Here is a 17253-nt window from a genome sequence, read left to right on the forward strand (position 1 = left end):
GCCAGTCAAAAGCTCGCCCCTTGCTTTTGCTGGGGAGCCGCGGGGCCTTGCTGAGGCGCACGCTGCTGACGAGAGCGAGCGCGCTGGGGCTTAGCCTGGGCCGCAGGCTGTCGGGAAGGAGGATTGTACCTACGCTTACCAGAAGCATAGGGACCAGTCTTCCTTCCCCCGAAAAATCTTCTACCTGTAGAGGTAGAAGCTGAAGGCTGCCGGCGGGAGAACTTGTCGAATGCGGTGTCCCGCTGGTGGACAGACTCTACCACCTGCTCGACTTTTTCTCCAAAAATGTTGTCCGCACGGCAAGGCGAGTCCGCAATCCGCTGCTGGAGTCTATTCTCCAGGTCGGCAGCACGCAGCCATGAGAGCCTGCGCATCACCACACCTTGAGCAGCGGCCCTGGACGCAACATCAAAAGTGTCATAAACTCCTCTGGCCAGGAATTTTCTGCACGCCTTCAGCTGCCTGACCACCTCCTGAAAAGGCTTGGCTTGCTCAGGGGGAAGAGCATCAACCAAGCCCGCCAACTGCCGCACATTGTTCCGCATGTGTATGCTCGTGTAGAGCTGGTAAGACTGGATCTTGGCCACGAGCATAGAAGAATGGTAGGCCTTCCTCCCAAAGGAGTCTAAGGTTCTAGGGTCTTTGCCCGGGGGCGCCGAAGCATGCTCCCTAGAACTCTTAGCCTTCTTTAGGGCCAGATCCACAACTCCAGAGTCATGAGGCAACTGAGTGCGCATCAGCTCTGGGTCCCCATGGATCCGGTATTGAGTCCCAGTACCGGATCCATGGGGACCCAGAGCAGATGCGCATTCTTGGGAATGTGGGGATTACTTAGTGGCTTGGTCCAGTTCGCAAGCAATGTCTTTTTCAGGACATGGTGCAAGGGAACAGTGGACGCTTCCTTAGGTGGAGAAGGATAGTCCAGGAGCTCAAACATTTCAGCCCTGGGCTCGTCCTCCACAACCACCGGGAAGGGGATGGCCGTAGACATCTCCCGGACAAAGGAAGCAAAAGACAGACTCTCGGGAGGAGAAAGCTGTCTCTCAGGAGAGGGAGTGGGATCAGAAGGAAGACCCTCAGACTCCTCGTCAGAGAAATATCTGGGGTCCTCCTCTTCCTCCCATGAGGCCTCACCCTCGGTGTCAGACACAAGTTCACGAACCTGTGTCTGCAACCTCGCCCTGCTCGACTCGGTGGAACCCCGTCCACGGTGGGGGCGTCGAGAGGCAGACTCCCTCGCCCGCATCGGCGAAGCTCCCTCCGCCGACGTAGTCGGGGAGCCTTCCTGGGAGGTGGCCGCGGTCGGCACCGCAAGCAGTACCGACGTCGGGGACCTCAACCTGGGCGATGGGCCAGCCGGCGCCACGCTCGACGGTACCGGAGGCGCAAGCACCGCCGGTACCGGAGGGGTAGGGCGCAACAGCTCTCCCAGAATCTCTGGGAGAACGGCCCGGAGGCTCTCGTTTAGAGCGGCTGCAGAGAAAGGCTGAGAGGCCGATGCAGGCGTCGACGTCAGAACCTGTTCCGGGCGAGGAGGCTGTTCCGGGCTGTCCAGAGTGGAGCGCATCGACACCTCCTGAACAAAGGGTGAGCGGTCCTCTCGGTGCCGATGCCTGCTGGGTGCCGAATCCCTCGGCGACCCAGAGCTCTCGGTGCCGACATGGGGAGGAGACCGGTGTCGATGCTTCTTCGATTTCTTCCGAAGCATGTCACCGGAGCTCCCCGGCACCGACGAGGAGGACGTAGAATCCATCCGTCGCTTCCTCGGGGTCGAGACCGAAGAGGGTCGATCCCGGGGGGGCTGTACCGCAGGAGCCCTCAGGGTAGGAGGAGACCCACCCGAAGGCTCACCGCCACCAGCAGGGGAATGGACAGCCCTCACCTGCACTCCTGACGATGCACCTCCGTCCGACGACATCAGCAGACGAAGTCTCGGTACCACCGACGTCGATGCAGTCGCCCGATGCCTCGGCGCCGATGCAGAGGTCCGATGCCTCGATGCAGTCGATGGAGCGGCAGCCAAGGAAGATGGTCCGGACGCTGACGACGTCGATGCACTCGATGCCTCCGGTGCCGATGCCGACGAAGAGCCCGAGAACAAAACATTCCACTGGGCTAATCTCGCTACCTGAGTCCGCCTTTGTAACAGGGAACACAGACTGCAGTTCTGAGGGCGGTGCTGGGCCCCTAGACACTGAAGACACGCAGAGTGCCTATCAGTGAGTGAGATTACCCGGGCGCACTGGGTGCACTTCTTGAAGCCGCTGGAAGGCTTCGATGTCATGGGCGGAAAAATCACGCCGGCGAAATCAAAAGCCGAAATGGCGAAAATTGAAGCACCAAAATTTAGAGGGAGAAAAATCTCGACCGAGGCCAAAAGAGGCCTACCCCGACAACGAAAGAAAACTTACGGGGCAAAAACTGAGAAATACGGGAAGGGCAGAAAACCCGAAAGGGTCTTCCGGAACACTACCGGAGCGCTTCCCGAACTTTTTTCAAGGAAAAAACAGCAAAAAACACGTCGAAAAGGACGCGCGAGGTCGACTCTCTGGGGCACGAACGGCGTAACACGACCGTACCGAGCGCGGACGAAAGAAGACTGGCCGGCTCGAGCCGGTTTCGGGCGGGAAGACGGCCGCGCATGGCCTTTGCTAGTAAACTTTCCGATGGAGGGGGCTGCCGAGGACGTCAACCCATCAGTGAGAACAAGCAGCCTGCTTGTCCTCGGAGAATGCACATTAATAGCATTATGTATGTTGTTAGTAAATGGCCCTGTAAATTTAGAAACCTAATTATACAAATCTCAACCCCCAAAGTAAAACCAAAAATAAAGAGTGCAAAGTCAAAGTTAAAAAAAATAACTGGCATATATTTTAGTATGGAAGTGTTTAGAGTCACACAAATATATAATGCTGCATACAGCAGACCTATAACAATAATTCCTAATTTGGTTCCTCTTCAAACCATTGCTAGAAACCAGCTGCAATCAAATGTGTGCACCACAAAAGTAATTTATTCTTTGTGCAATCAAATGTGTGCACCACAAAAGTAATTTATTCTTTGTTTCAAAATACTTTTTTAGTTACCATTTAAACCATGTACATACAAATCCAGTATTTTCATTTTAAATGTAGTTCTGATATTCACTTTATCTTGCATTATCAGAGCTATGAAAGCAGTCCTGTTTTAATTTGCTCACCTTTTGATTTTTTATTCATCTCTTTCCATTTGTCGTCATTCCTGCGAGACAGAAAAAAAAAAAAAAAGAAACCCAAAGGCATTCATATACTTGGTAAAACAGCACATTTGACTGTGGAATTAAGAAACACCATTTTACTGACTTAGTTTAGCATACAAATGGTTTCAAAACTAGCACCTTCTATCATTTAGACAAATGTTTTAAAATGGTAACCCACTGACTTCTGTTTCAGAGCTGTAAAACTGAAAAAAAAAATCCTGAACAGATGATTGCCAAAAGTATTCTTAGAACATAGCTGAAGGGTTCCCATGGCATCACATATGTAAATGTGCAGACCTTCAGTCTTTCATCCGCCTTGATGCATATGCAGTTCTGTTGCCTGGTAATGACTGTGTATAGTGCATTACAGATGCTTTTGAATCTGTCAAACAAGCTGAAATCATTTTGATCTTTTGTGTGGTGCATGTGTATTGTGTTGGTGTATTGAAACAACCATAGCAGGGCAAAGATGTGGGAGAATTCTCCTTTGCACTGATAAGTCTCTGAGTACTAAAACCAAATACAAATATTGAAAAAAAAATTTTGCCTGTTTTTTTTGAAAAGGAGTACCTTAAGGTCAAAACTCAAAAGGCCTGTGGAAAAAACTTTGGGATTTAGCTTAACAAATCCTCAAAATACTGTCCAGTTAAATTTTGGATTGGTAATTCACAACATGCAAAAAATTTATCTAGATAAAAAGAGGTGGGGTTGTGGGAATTTTCAGGTTGTTTAATTCAGGCCAGCCAAAATTACCAGGATAATTTTAGGTCAGATATTTGGCCAGTCAGAGATAACCGTACAACATTATCTGGTTAATTTTAGACCAGTGGTTCTCAACTGGTGTGTGACAACACACTAGTGCGTCGCAAGCACCCAGATGGTGTGTTCCGAGGCCAGTAGCAGACACATCAGTGGTTAGGAGGGGAGAGCACAGTCAGCAGGAAACAGCCCAGTGGCGGAGACGCGATTACACTAACTCTTACACCGCTTTCCTTTCTGGACTGTGCAGGCAACAAACCTCTTAAAAGCGCTTTTATTTCTGGTGGTAGTGAAAGCCTGTAAGCACAGTTTGCTGCCTGCACAGTCTGAGTAGGAGCTCGGTGTCAGGGTCACTGTAGCCGCATCTCCTCCCCTGGGCTGTTTCCTGCTGCCTGAGCTCTTCACTCCCAACCACTGCCCTGAGGACTGAGGCTCCACGTCTCGGGGGTGGGGGGGGAGAGAAAGGGGGCAGAGGAGCTGTTGGACCATGAGGGTGGGAGTAGAAGAGACACGGGACTGCTGGACCAAATGGGTAGAGAGGACACAGAGTTGCTGGATCATAAGGGAAGGAGAGAGGGGAGTTGTTGGACCAAGAGGGAGGGAGGGGATACACAGCTGCTGGACCATAAGGGGAAATGGGAGTTGGATCATTTGGGGGGGGGGGGTACAGAGCTGCTGCACCATAAGAGATAGGGAACAGGGAGTTGTTGGACTGTAGGGGTGGTGGAGGAAGGAGAGAGGGGACACAGAGGTGCTGGATCATATGGGGAGAGGAGAGTTGCTGGATTATGGGGCAGGGAGAAGGAAATATAGAGTTGCTGAACCATAAGGGATAGAGGATAGGGAATTGTTGGACTATAGGGGTGGTGAAAGGGGGAGAGGTGACATGGAGCTGGTGAACTATTTGGGTGGGGGGAGAGGGGATATGGATCTTCTGGATATAAGGAAGAAAGGATAGGGAGTTGCTGGACCCTAGGGGTGATGGGGGAAGGGGACAGAGAGTTGCTGGACCATAAGAATGGAGGGAAGGGAGAGGGGACAATGAGTTACTGGTTCACATGGGTGGAGGAGTAGGGAGATGCTACACCATAGGGGTGAAGGGGAAAAGCCAGGAGATGCTAGACCACAGGGATGGAGGGAGAGGGGACAGGGAGTTGCTGAACCATAAGACTGAGGGGGGAGAGAGGGGGCAAGAAATTGCTGGACCACGGAGGGGAAGTGAGGGAATGGAAGAAGACAAGTAGAAATTGGAGAAAGGACAAATAGCATACACTGGAAAGAGAGCAGAAGATAGGAAAGCCAAAAAGAGAAACTGAGACCAGCATGCTTAGAAAAAATAAAATGACAAAACAGAAAAGGTAGAAAAAAAACGTACTTTATTTTGAATTTAAGTGAAATACGTTAGCTTTCGGAAATGTGCATCATGGATGTCTTTGTATTTTCTTTAGTAAAAAAAAAGAAACGCATTTCTGTTTTTATTTCTCCAATGTTGTGGTACAAGTCTAGTATGACTTATTGAGATTCCCAGTTCAGTTTTTGTCTTCCATTTTTCTATTTCTAATTTGTGATACCTTGTAGTATACCACTTAGCACAACAGTATTAAAGAAGTCCTGTACTTGGTGAGGGTCTGTTTGTATTTTGCCTGTGACTGAGGTGTGGTATTCTGTTTTCATGTTCTGTTTGACCAGTAGTAGGTATATGGGCTCATGTAATACTGCCTATTCATAGGTAGAGTTCAAGTTGTCTGAATCATAGGAATCAGTGCTACGTGTATGTTGAGTTAGGATTTTTTTTTCAGATTTTGTATTAGCAATCCTGGTAGTGGAGAGATTTACGTTGCTATTAATCAAATGATTGGGGGGGAGGGGAGAATAAGGGTTTTGTGGATGCAGAGCATGTTTACATTTAACTCATAAAAACTGTTATACTACGTCAGACCAAATGTCCATGTTTTAGACCTAATGTTCAGCCTGCACAGAAACAGATTCAATAAATAGCTGAAGTTAATCAGACATATAGCAATACTTTCACACAATATGACCATTATTTTAGAAACATATCTATGTATAAACAGTGGCATTTACATGTGTATATCGCATACATGTATACTTTTTCAGAAACTGTTACTTACATATGGAGGATCCACATTACATAAATATTTTAAGAGGGCGTGACTTGAGTAAGGTAGGCATAGATTTTTCTAATATTCGTTTTGGCAAGGACTTTAAACAATGGATTAAGGGCCTCTTTTACAAAGCCACACTAGCAATTTTCACACGGCAAATGAGAGGTGTAAAAGAGGCCCTAAGAGGGTAAATTTTAATTCTATATAATTAAATGCCAACTCCAAAATGAAACCAAGTTAAAACTGCAGCCTCACCATTTAACTGGATGCACTTCCACATGTATGTTTGTAAAATGGGGCAGGTACAGGTATAAGGGGCAGTCAGGTCTGTACTGTTCATTTTTTCAATGTGTATAACGATAAACAATATTTAAAAAAATGGCTGCTTCTACTGCACCTGCTGACAAATACATACACATTCCTACAAATATTTTACAAAAGAGTCGGGGCTTGCAGAGTGTTTTTCTAAAATACCTTCCTGGAATTGAGAATATTCCCACATGGACATATCAGTTTCGATCTCTATATTCTATGTAAAATGGAGGTTCCCAGGTGGGTTTTAGAATAAGTGGAGAGAAGGGTGGGACTGGCCCTTATACATGTGCCTACGTTTTTCTGGTAAACACACACACACACACACAATTTGCCTTGGAGCAAATAAAAATGTGGGTATTTATTTCCTTTAGTTAATTCTATACATGAGCGTATATGTTTTATAAAACAGTTATATGTGACCGTCTGGATAAAGGTGACTAAAGTAGCAGATCCAAAATGCTGAGAATGGCTGATTTTTCATGTCATGCGTCCATAAGCAGTCTGGAAAAGTTACATGTTTGATCTTCTGTAACTTTTTTATTTTTTCACATAAAAGGACAGGGTTTGGACTGTTGTATTACAAATTGTTTGCTCTAACACAGTGGGTCTTCACTAATTTTTAAGCAGGGGCCACTTTGGATCTAAATGAGCTGAAAGAGAGCTGCCAAATATGTTCCCACATGGGGGTCACAACCCTGCTGACCAGTGTATGTCACCGACATCCATCTTCATAATCTGCATCTCTCTCAAAAGCTCAACTTTACTGATACAAAATTAACAAAGCTTTCAAATGAATTTGCCCAGATAACCAAATAGTATGGACACAGAATTTGTTTTTAATTACCACTGAATTTCTGCTTCAGGCCACTGATACATGTAAGTGCAACACTGGAGACATAAAGAGAAACATATTTTCTCTTGTACTGAGCAAATTATATCAGAGATGCACATTTCCCAAAGCTGCTTTCTCTATCAGTCCTTCCTGCTCCCTCCATTAATCCCCCAGTCCTCATGTACCTCCCTCACCCAGTCTCCAAATTTATACTCTTTCCCTCAGTCCCCAGCATTCCACACCCAATCCAAGTCCTGCTCTCTCTTCCTTTCCAGATCTGCCTACACACCTACCCAGTTGAGCACATCTCTCCGAGTATATAGCTCCTGTGCTACAATGAAGAGACCTCATGACTGAGCTGAGGGTATGCGTGGACAGAACCCACTTCTCTTGAAAAAAACTCTAGGCTTAGTGCAGTAGGTCCATCTCCAAACTAACCCTCAGTTCACTCCAGGGTCTCTTTCTTGCTCTATAATCATGGCACTGACAACAAACTGCAAAAAGACAGATAAGATTATTAGTTATAGACCAGCAGCAATATACATGGGGGAAAACACAAAGCATAAGGCATAACTACTTTAACCATAACATTCATTGACATTTTCATATTAATGCAGACCAAATAAACTAACTCTACCAGATCCCAAATACACCAAGGGCGACCTATCCTAAAGAGTAAGATTTCTATCCCAATGAGTGAGACTGATCTTGTGGAAAGGGCAGCAAGAATATCTGGGGTATAAATCTGGCATGGTAGTGGAGGGTCTGAGGAAGAGCTGCTAGCTACATTTATTGTCAAGTAATGTCTACACATTACTAGACATTGCTAGCAGAATACCACACCTTGATCACAGACAGATTCTCAGCATATATGAAACAAGGTAGAACAGAGCAGTAATAGAAATATGAAGGCAAAAAATTAAATGAAAACACGTCAGACTCTGCAAATACAGCAATATTTGAGACACAGGAACTGAAATGCAAGATATTAGAAGTGTGCATTTTCCAAAGCTGACATAGTTCAATAAATTCAGAATTAAAAAACATTTTTTTGTCATTTGCTTCTGGTCCCAAGGTTTCTTTTCTGCTCTTCTCTGGTTTTTTTTTTATAATTTTATTTCCAGGATCTCCTGTCCATTTTACATTTCTTCTCTTTTTTATGTACACCTTCCCTTTGTGTCCCTATCTGTCCTGCTGAGCATCTCCCTTCTGTGCCCCTGTCTCTATTGCTTCTCACCCATGTCCTTATCCATCCCCCTGGTTCCAGCATCATCCCTTTTACAGCATTGCTTCTCTGTGACTGTGTCTCTATACTCCCTCCCCATCCAGTATATCTTCCTGTGTCCAGAATTGGCTCTGTGACCCTGTCTCTATGTTCTCTTCCCATCCAGCACTTCTTCTCTATGTCTCTGTCCCTCCTCATATATAGCACTGCTTCTGTGTTCCTGTCTCTACACTTGGTCCTCATCCAGGATTTGTTCTCTATGTTTCTTTCCTTCCCAGTGTCAAGGATCTTCCACCGCAGAGACAGCATCTATCACTTTCTCTCCCCTATCCCCCCCAAACCAGAATCTCATACTTTCTCCCCCTATCCCCTCAAGCCAGAATTTCTCACTCTCTCCTCTTTCCCCCATCCCCTCAAGCCAACATTATCACTCTCTCTCCTCTTTCCCCCCAACCCTGTTAAGACAGAATCTCACTTTCTCATCTTTCCCCCCACCCTTGATCCAGCATTTCAATCTTTTTCCTCCCTCCCCCCAGTAATCTAGTTCCTCCAACACCCCTTTCTCCTCCCAACACAGATCCAGCATTTTTCATTCTCTCTGTCTGCCTCCATCCCTTCCACTCTCTCTCTGCTATTCCAACAGTTCCTCCTACCACCACCCCCCCCCCCCCAAAGTCCTACAAACTTGTGAGTCTTCGCTGGCGATTAATGCAGGCTGCCATCAGCCAGACCCAAAACCTAACCTTCCCTGCACGTTGCCATTGGAAGAGGAGGGAAATGACAGAGAGAAGGCCCTTAGGTTGTCTGATGGTGGCCTGCATTACTTGTCAGCAAAGACTCACAAGTTGGAACCTCTGGGAATGGGAGGCAGGCACAAAACCTAACCTTCCCTGTGTGTTGCCATTGGAGAAAGAGGGAAATGACAGAGAAGAGGCCCCTGGGCTGTTTGATGGTGGTCTGCATTAATTGTCAGCAAACACTCACAATTTGGAACTTCGGGATTAGGAGGCAAGCACAGAGTGGAATGCAGAGAAAGGAAGAGATATTAGTGCCAATCAGAGGCAGAGGAGCAGACACAGAGAGTGAATGCCTAAAGGGAGGGTCCCTTTTGCATTAAGTGAAGGAGGGGGCCTAATGCCTGTGGCTTGTTTGATTCCCAAATCAAGCAGCCCCAAAGCCCAATGCTAAAAAAGGAGACTTGATGGGGTATTAGTGCCATTTGGGTCCTCTTTCCCAATCTCTCCTGTTGTACAAAAATCTTGTGTCGGAGGTGCCTGCACTTCAAGAAAGAGGAAAGCATGGAGCTTCAGAAAGAAGACACTTCTTCGGTGACCACATGTAACCCTGGGCAGCATAGGCGGTCGGTGGCCCAACTGTTTGGGGAGGCTAAAGGGGGCGGGGTTAGGGGTGGGCCAGGGGCGGAGCTTACATCCATAATTGTCTGACAACACAGAAAAAAAATAAGTAAAAATAAAAGTCACAATTAATACCTTTTATTAAATTTAGATATTAGATATGTATCATATGTCAAAGAATAAAGTGGTTGTTCAAAGCAACTGCAAAACACTATGCACAAATTTGTGCAAAAACACACTCAGAACCTTACTGTACCCTAAATATTACACTGGGCAGACCCTAATACACCAATATACCACCCATACAGAAAATGCAGACTGTCAACAATATGAAACAAGGGATCATAATATCACAATTCTCATGTAGAGCCACAAAACACCCTTTTAGGATGGATAGTGTTCACAATGAGCTCCTTTTATTAACGACCATATGTAGATCCTTCAAGAGGTAGTGTGTCATGATTTAGGCTCTACACCCTTTCTGATGTTTTGGTGGCACCTCAGTAAGGCCAATACACAATCTCTCTACTGCAAAACACTATATACAAATTTGTGCAAAAACACACTCATAACCTTACCAAACCATAACAGCACTAATTCCAAGGACAGGACGAGCTACAACTTTATGCGTGGAAAGGCAGCACTATAATTACACCGGACTCTAAAACCAGTACACAACCAAGTGAAACAAAAACAAAACAAAAAAGGCTGCAAATACTACACGCTAGCAGAATACTGCATCTTGATCACACATGAAAAACACAACAGATATGAAAGCAAAATACTGAACTCATCCTCTGCTGCCTCCCCTCTTCTCGCCTCCCTTTACTCCTACCCTCTCTTCTCCCAACCTACCTCTCCCTTTCCCTCCTCCTCCAGCCTACCTCTCCCCTTCCTCATCTCTCCTCCAGTCTGCCTCTCCCCTTCCTCATTTTTCCTCCAGCCTCTCTCCCCTTCCTCATCCTTTTTTTCTCTACCTGCCTCCCTTCTGCCTTCCTATCCCAACCTGCATCTCCCCTAACTCTTCCAGCCTCTCTCCCAGCCTGCCTCTCCCCTTCCTCATCCTTTCTGTCCTCCTCCAGCCTGCCTCTCCCCTTTATCACCCTATCCCAGCCTTTCTCTCCCCTTCATCTCCAGCCTGCCTTCCTCCCTCTTCCTCATCCTATCTGAGCGTCTTCTACTCCCTCCCTTTCTATCCCTACTCCCTACCCCTTCTCAGTTTTCCCCTCCCCGCCCCCCCTGTCAAGTCAAGTATTTTACATCATACATCCTTCCTTTGTGCCCCACCTACTTCTGGGCGTGGTATCGCCTTGTCCCTTCCTGATTGGCTGGTTTCTGCGGGCCGTCGCTTCTGATTGGTTGTAGTGCGCTGATAAGGAAATAGGCGTGCGCGCCGCGTCACGTGGGAAACACCTTTGAAAGTTTGACAGAGCCGGTAACGTGGGTCCTCTCTTCCCGCGTCAATTCATGTCTGGTGCTCATCTTGATTGAGCATGAACTGCGTTACCATGCCCGAAGTGCTACCCGGCTCCCCCAGCAAGATACGGGGTCAGATCCAGGTGAGGTAAGGTTGGGGACCGGATGGTGCTGAGGAGCAGCTGTGAGGGGAGGCGGGTCTCGTGGATGGGTGACGCGCAGGTTGGACCACGGGGCCCCATTCCCGCCTGCCTCCGGTCTCTGCACTGTAGTTTCGGGCACTGGCCAGAGCGTGTAACGGCCCCAGGCAGAGTTCCGCCTCCTGGATACCCAGGGTTCGCCGAGTTGCTGCTCTTTCTTTGTGTTGATGCTGTGGTGCGTGCATCTGCTCCGGATATGGGGAGGCAGCGGAGGCTTATAGGGTCGGCTTAAGCCTCCCCAAGTCTCTTATACCGGGCGCCTATGCTAGGCAGCAATATTCAGGGAGTCAAGCCACACAGTTCCAGACTGGGCTCGCTTTCCACCACTTAGGCTCCATGTGCTCCAACCAAGAATAAGGCTGTCCCTGCATAGCATGCAACCTGCACACATGACCTTTTTCTTTTACAGGCAAAGCAGAGGCAAGACATGGCCTACAGCCGCACCTGCTACTCCTGTGACGTGTCCAACCAGTGGAAGAAGTGTTCAAGGCATAATGAAGCATAAGTCTTGCAGCCTGCATCCACATGAAAAAAAAAAACAAACAAACCAGGATAATGATGGGGGCCACCCCTCATTTTTTGTTTCTGGTAACTTTAGTCACCTTTCCCAGAGATGATCCCATGTAGCCTGTGGTATGTGAAACTTAACTAGCAAAGAAAGAAATCAAATATAAACAAACTTACCTATTCCTTCAATGTCAGACCATCAGATGGTAAAATCAGCAGTATATTTTAATGATAGCCTATTACCGAACCTTTCAGAGGTCCATTTTCTTCTCTTTAACAATTTCAAATTGTCAAAAAATTATTCTTAAAATTATTTATTTATTATTACATTTCTACCCCGCATTTTCCCAAGAAAGCTCAGATTAAATGTGGCTTACATAACAAATTAAGAAAAAGCATTACAAGACAATTTATATTAATACAAGAATACAAATATTAAAAAATAAAATAATAATACTTCTTTTCATATTAGCTGAACACAGATCTAAAGACGTGGGCTTTAAGAAAACTTCTAAGCCAATTGACTGACTGAACATACTTAGGTGAGAAACAGGGAGAGCTGTGTGGGCTCTCCCTGTTTCTCACCTAACCTACCCCTCCCTCTTCCCACGAGATTGCCACTGGAACGTTTCTGTGTTTCACTTATATATTCTGATATTTGTCAACATTTGCTTATTTCCGATCTGAAGAAGAAGGCTTTGAAAGCTAATCAAAAAATGTATTAAGTTGGTCCAATAAAAAAATGTATCATCTTATTTTCTTTTCTCTGTTTTAATTTACTTCTATTTATTACCTTTAAAAGTGGACTAACATAGCTACCACACCACTTAACTCAAAAAAAGCTTTAAAAACTTTTATTTCAAAGGGCAAAATGTAGGATTTCTATATTACAAAAGTTATTTATGACTGCTTCTGGTTAGAGTTGATGATGTATTTGTTATGTGCATATATTGTTTTGTGTTTATGTTTTATGTTTATAAATGTGATTGCATTTTGTAACCCGCTCAGAATTGTAGATGATGCGGGCTAGAAATCTTATAAATAAATAAGGGAACAGTACTTTGGAATGCAGTTTCTTGCTACAAGTAAGGTATCTGTAAGGGAATCAAAGAGTTTCTCAGTATGCCTGACAACTTTCCTTGTCGAAGTATACACCTGTGCAATCTTATAGCAGCCATTTACGTTAAGTAAAATGGGTTATACACATGAGGAATGCTTTTTAAATAGCAAAAATATTTGAGTTACTGCAAACCTCACCTCTGCTAAATGCACATACTTTTACTCACACAAAGGGTAAGCAATCTTTGCTCATTCCTGTAGGTAAAACACTTTAAGCTAAGAAAACAGCTTTAAAAATTACCCTCCTCGTCCTCAATCTTGCTAACTGACCGGAGTTGCTAACATGGCTGGATTTGTTTTCATCTCAGTTACGTAACTTTGGTATCCATTTACATTAAATAATATTTGGAGCTAGGACTTTTATTGTGTGTAATTTATTATAAGTGCACTAGTGTAAACTGCTGTATAAAAGTTAAAATTGCTTAGTGTGGAAGAGTAGCCTGCAGCTTAGAGGAGTAGGATGAGGATGCGTCTCCAGCAGCGTCCACCCAGGAGGGAAGGGTTAGGATGGCTATTGCAGTTGGTGATTTGATTATTAGGCATGTAGATCGCTGGGTGGCTGGTGGATGTGAGGATCGCATAGTGACTTGCCTGCCTGATGCGAAGGTGGTGGACCTTACGCATCACCTAGATAGGATTTTAGATAGTGCTGAGGAGGAGCCGGCTGTCTTGGTACATGTAGGTACCAATGACATAGGAAAATGTGAGAGGGAGGTTCTGGAAGCCAAATTTAGGCTCCTAGGTAGAAACCTGAAATCCAGTTCCTCAACGGTAGCATTTTCAGAAATGCTCCCTGTTCCACGCACAGGTCCTAAGAGACAGGTAGAGCTCCGGAGTCTCAATGCATGGATGAGACGATGGTGTAGGGAGGAGGGTTTTAGATTTGTTAGGAACTGGGCAACACTTTGGGGAAGGGGGAGCCTATTCCGAAAGGATGTGCTCTAACTTAACCAGGGTGGGACCAGGATGCTGGCATCGGCATATATAAAGGTGATAGAGCAGCTTTTAAATTAGAAACTGGGGGAAGGTCGACACAATTTTAAAAAATAAAATGGGAGAGTTAGACTAAACTGTACTAAATGAAAAAATAGTCATAATATGCATTGCTGAGACCTGGTGGAAGGAGGATAACCAGTGAGACACTGTCATCATACCAGGATACAAATTATACCTCAGTGATAGGGTTGATCAAATTGGTGGAAGGGCAGCATTTTATGTTAAGGATGGCCTTGGATTGAATAGGCTAAAAATTCTAGAGGACACGAAAAACATCTTGGAATCCCTATGGACTGAAATCCATGTGTAAAGGGGAAAAGGATAGTGATAGGAGTGTACTACTGTCCACCTGGCCAGGATGAAGAGACAGATGTAGAAATCTTATCAGAAATTAGGGACGCTATCAAACTGGAGAACACGATAATAATGCGTGATTTCAATTACCCTGATATTCACTGGATAAATGTAACATCACTGCAAGCTAGAGAGGTGAAACTCCTTGATGAAATCAAGGATTACTTTAAGGAGCAGCTAGGTCAGGAGCCAACAAGAGGAGGAACAATTCTAGACAAAGTCCTTAGTGGAGAGAATGATCTGGTGCAGGAGGTTATGGTGCTGGAGTCTCTTGATAACAGGGATCATAACAAGATCAGATTTGATAACTACATAAGTATTGGCACACTGGGACAGACCAAAGGTCCATCAAGCCCAGTATCCTGTTTCCAACAGTGGCCAATCCAGGTCACAAATACCTGGCAAGATCCCAGAAAAGCTCAATACATTTTATGATGCTTATCCCTGAAATAAGCAGTGGATTTTCCCAAGTCAATTTAATAATGATCTATAAACTTTTCCTTTAGGAAGTTGACCAGACCCTTTTTAAACCCGCCTAAGCTAACCACCTTTACTACATTCTCTGGCAACGAATTCCAGAGTTTAATTACACGTCGAGTGAAGAAACATTTTCTCTGATTCATATTAAATTTACTACTTTGTAAACTTCATCGCATGCCCCCTAGTCCTAGTATTTTTGGAAAGAATAAACGATTCACGTCTAACCATTCCCCTCCACTCATTATTTTATAGACCTCTATCATATCTCCCCTCAGCCGTATCTTCTCCAAACTGAACAGCTCCAGCCCCTTTATCATTTTCATCGCCCTTCTCTATACCTTTTCTAATTCCACTATATCTTTTTTCAGATGTGGTGACCAGAATTGAACACAATATTCGGGGTGCAGTCACACCATGGACCAATACAAAGGCATTATAACATCCTCACTTTTGTTTTCCATTCTTTTCCTAATAATACCTAACATTCTGTTTGCTTTCTTAGCCACCACACACTGAGCACAGCATTTCAACGCATCATCAACAATGACGCCAAGATCCCTTTCTTGGTTGGTGACTCCTAATGTGGAACCTTGCATGATGTAGCTATAGTTCGGGTTCCTCTTTCCCACATGCATCACTTTCCACTTGCTCACATTAAACGTTATCTGCCATTTAGACGGCCAGTCTCCCAGTCTCGTAAGGTCCTCTTGTAACTTTTCACAATCCTCTCACAATTTAACAACTTTGAATAACTGTTTCGTCAGCAAATTTAATTACCTCACTATTTCCTCTGGAGTCTTTCATGAGGTACTTTGTCAAACGTCTTTTGAAAATCCAGATACACAATGTCAACCTGCTCGCTTTTATCCACGTTTGTTCACCTCTTCAAAGAAATGTAATAGACAAGATTTTCCTTCACTAAATCCATGTTGGCTTTATCTCATTAATCCATGCTTTTGAATATGCTCTGTAATTTTGTTCTTTATAATAGTCTCTACCATTTTGCCTGGCACCGACGTCAGGCTCACCGGTTTATAATTTCCCGGATCCCCTCTGGAACTTTTTTTAAATATCAGCATTACATGGGCTACCCTCCAAACTTCCGGTACCATGCTTGATTTTAAAGATAATTTACATATTACTAACAATAGATCAGCCAGTTCATTTTTCAGTTCTATCAGTACTCTGGGATGAATACCATCCAGTCCAGGAGATTTGCTACTCTTTGTCAAATTGCCCCATTACATGCTCCAGGTTTATAGAGATTTCACTCAATTTCTCCGACTCGTCAGCTTCGAATACCATTTCTGGCACCAGTATCTCACCCAAATCTTCCTTGGTGAAGACCGAAGCAAAGAATTCATTTAATCTCTCCGCTATGGCTTTGTCTTCCCTGATCACCCCTTTTACCCGTCGGTCATCTAGCAATCCAACCTATTCTTTTGCGGGCTTCTTGCTTTTAATATGCCTAAAAAAATTCTTACTATGTGTTTTTGCCTCCAATGCAATCTTTTTTTCAAAGTTCCTCTTTGCCTTCCTTATCAGCGCTTTGCATTTGACATTCTTTATGCCGTTTCTTATCATTTCAGTCGGTTCCTTCTTCCATTGTCTGAAGGATTTTATTTTAGCTCTAACAGCTTCCTTCACCTCACTTTTAACGATGCCTGTTTCCATTTGGTCTTCCTCCCTCATTTTTAATGCACGGAATATATTTGGCCTGGGCTTCCAGGATGTTATTTTTGAACAGCATCCATGCCTGATATAAATTTTTGACCCTCGCAGCTTCTCCTCTAAGTTTTTTTTCACAGTTCTTCTCATTTTATCATAGTCTCCTTTTTGAAAGATAAACGATAATGTATTGGATATCCTGTGAATACTTAATCCAAATCTAATATCAAATCTGATCATATTACAATCACTGTTATCTAGCGGCCCCATCACCATTACCTCCCGCACGAGATCATGCAATCTACTAAGAACTAGGTTTAGAATTTTTCCTTCTCTTGTTGGTTCTACCAGCTGCTCCATACAGCAATCCTTGATTTCGTTGAGGAATTTTACCTCCCTAGCATGCCCCAATGTTACATTTACCCAGTCAATATCGGGGTAATTGAAATCACCCATTATTATTGTGTTGCCCAGTTTGTTAGCCTTCCTAATTTCTGATAACATTTCTACATCCGGGTAATGGAAAAGTGATGATCAAGATGGCGTCAAGAGCAGATGTTGGGACTCTCAGCTCCTGAACGCTCAACAAGCGAACTGACAAGCGACTATTTTTCCCGACTTGAGATGGGGAAAAGAAAAGGGAAAACGGCGGTTACTACCTCC

At 44.7% G+C, this 17253-nt stretch overlaps 1 protein-coding gene across 2 annotated transcripts in view; it reads right to left on the minus strand.

Moving 5' to 3' along the window:
• KIZ (kizuna centrosomal protein) overlaps positions 1-17253 on the minus strand; it is a 304318-nt gene that overhangs the window by 28818 nt on the left and 258247 nt on the right. For both annotated transcript variants that reach the window (XM_030196224.1, XM_030196225.1), the window contains one exon: positions 3200-3240. In XM_030196224.1, the coding sequence (XP_030052084.1) occupies positions 3200-3240 (41 nt within the window). The remainder of the gene's footprint in view (positions 1-3199; positions 3241-17253) is intronic.

This window comes from Microcaecilia unicolor, chromosome 3 (assembly GCF_901765095.1).
Source record: "Microcaecilia unicolor chromosome 3, aMicUni1.1, whole genome shotgun sequence".
In the NCBI taxonomy this organism is placed as follows: Eukaryota; Metazoa; Chordata; class Amphibia; order Gymnophiona; family Siphonopidae; genus Microcaecilia; species Microcaecilia unicolor.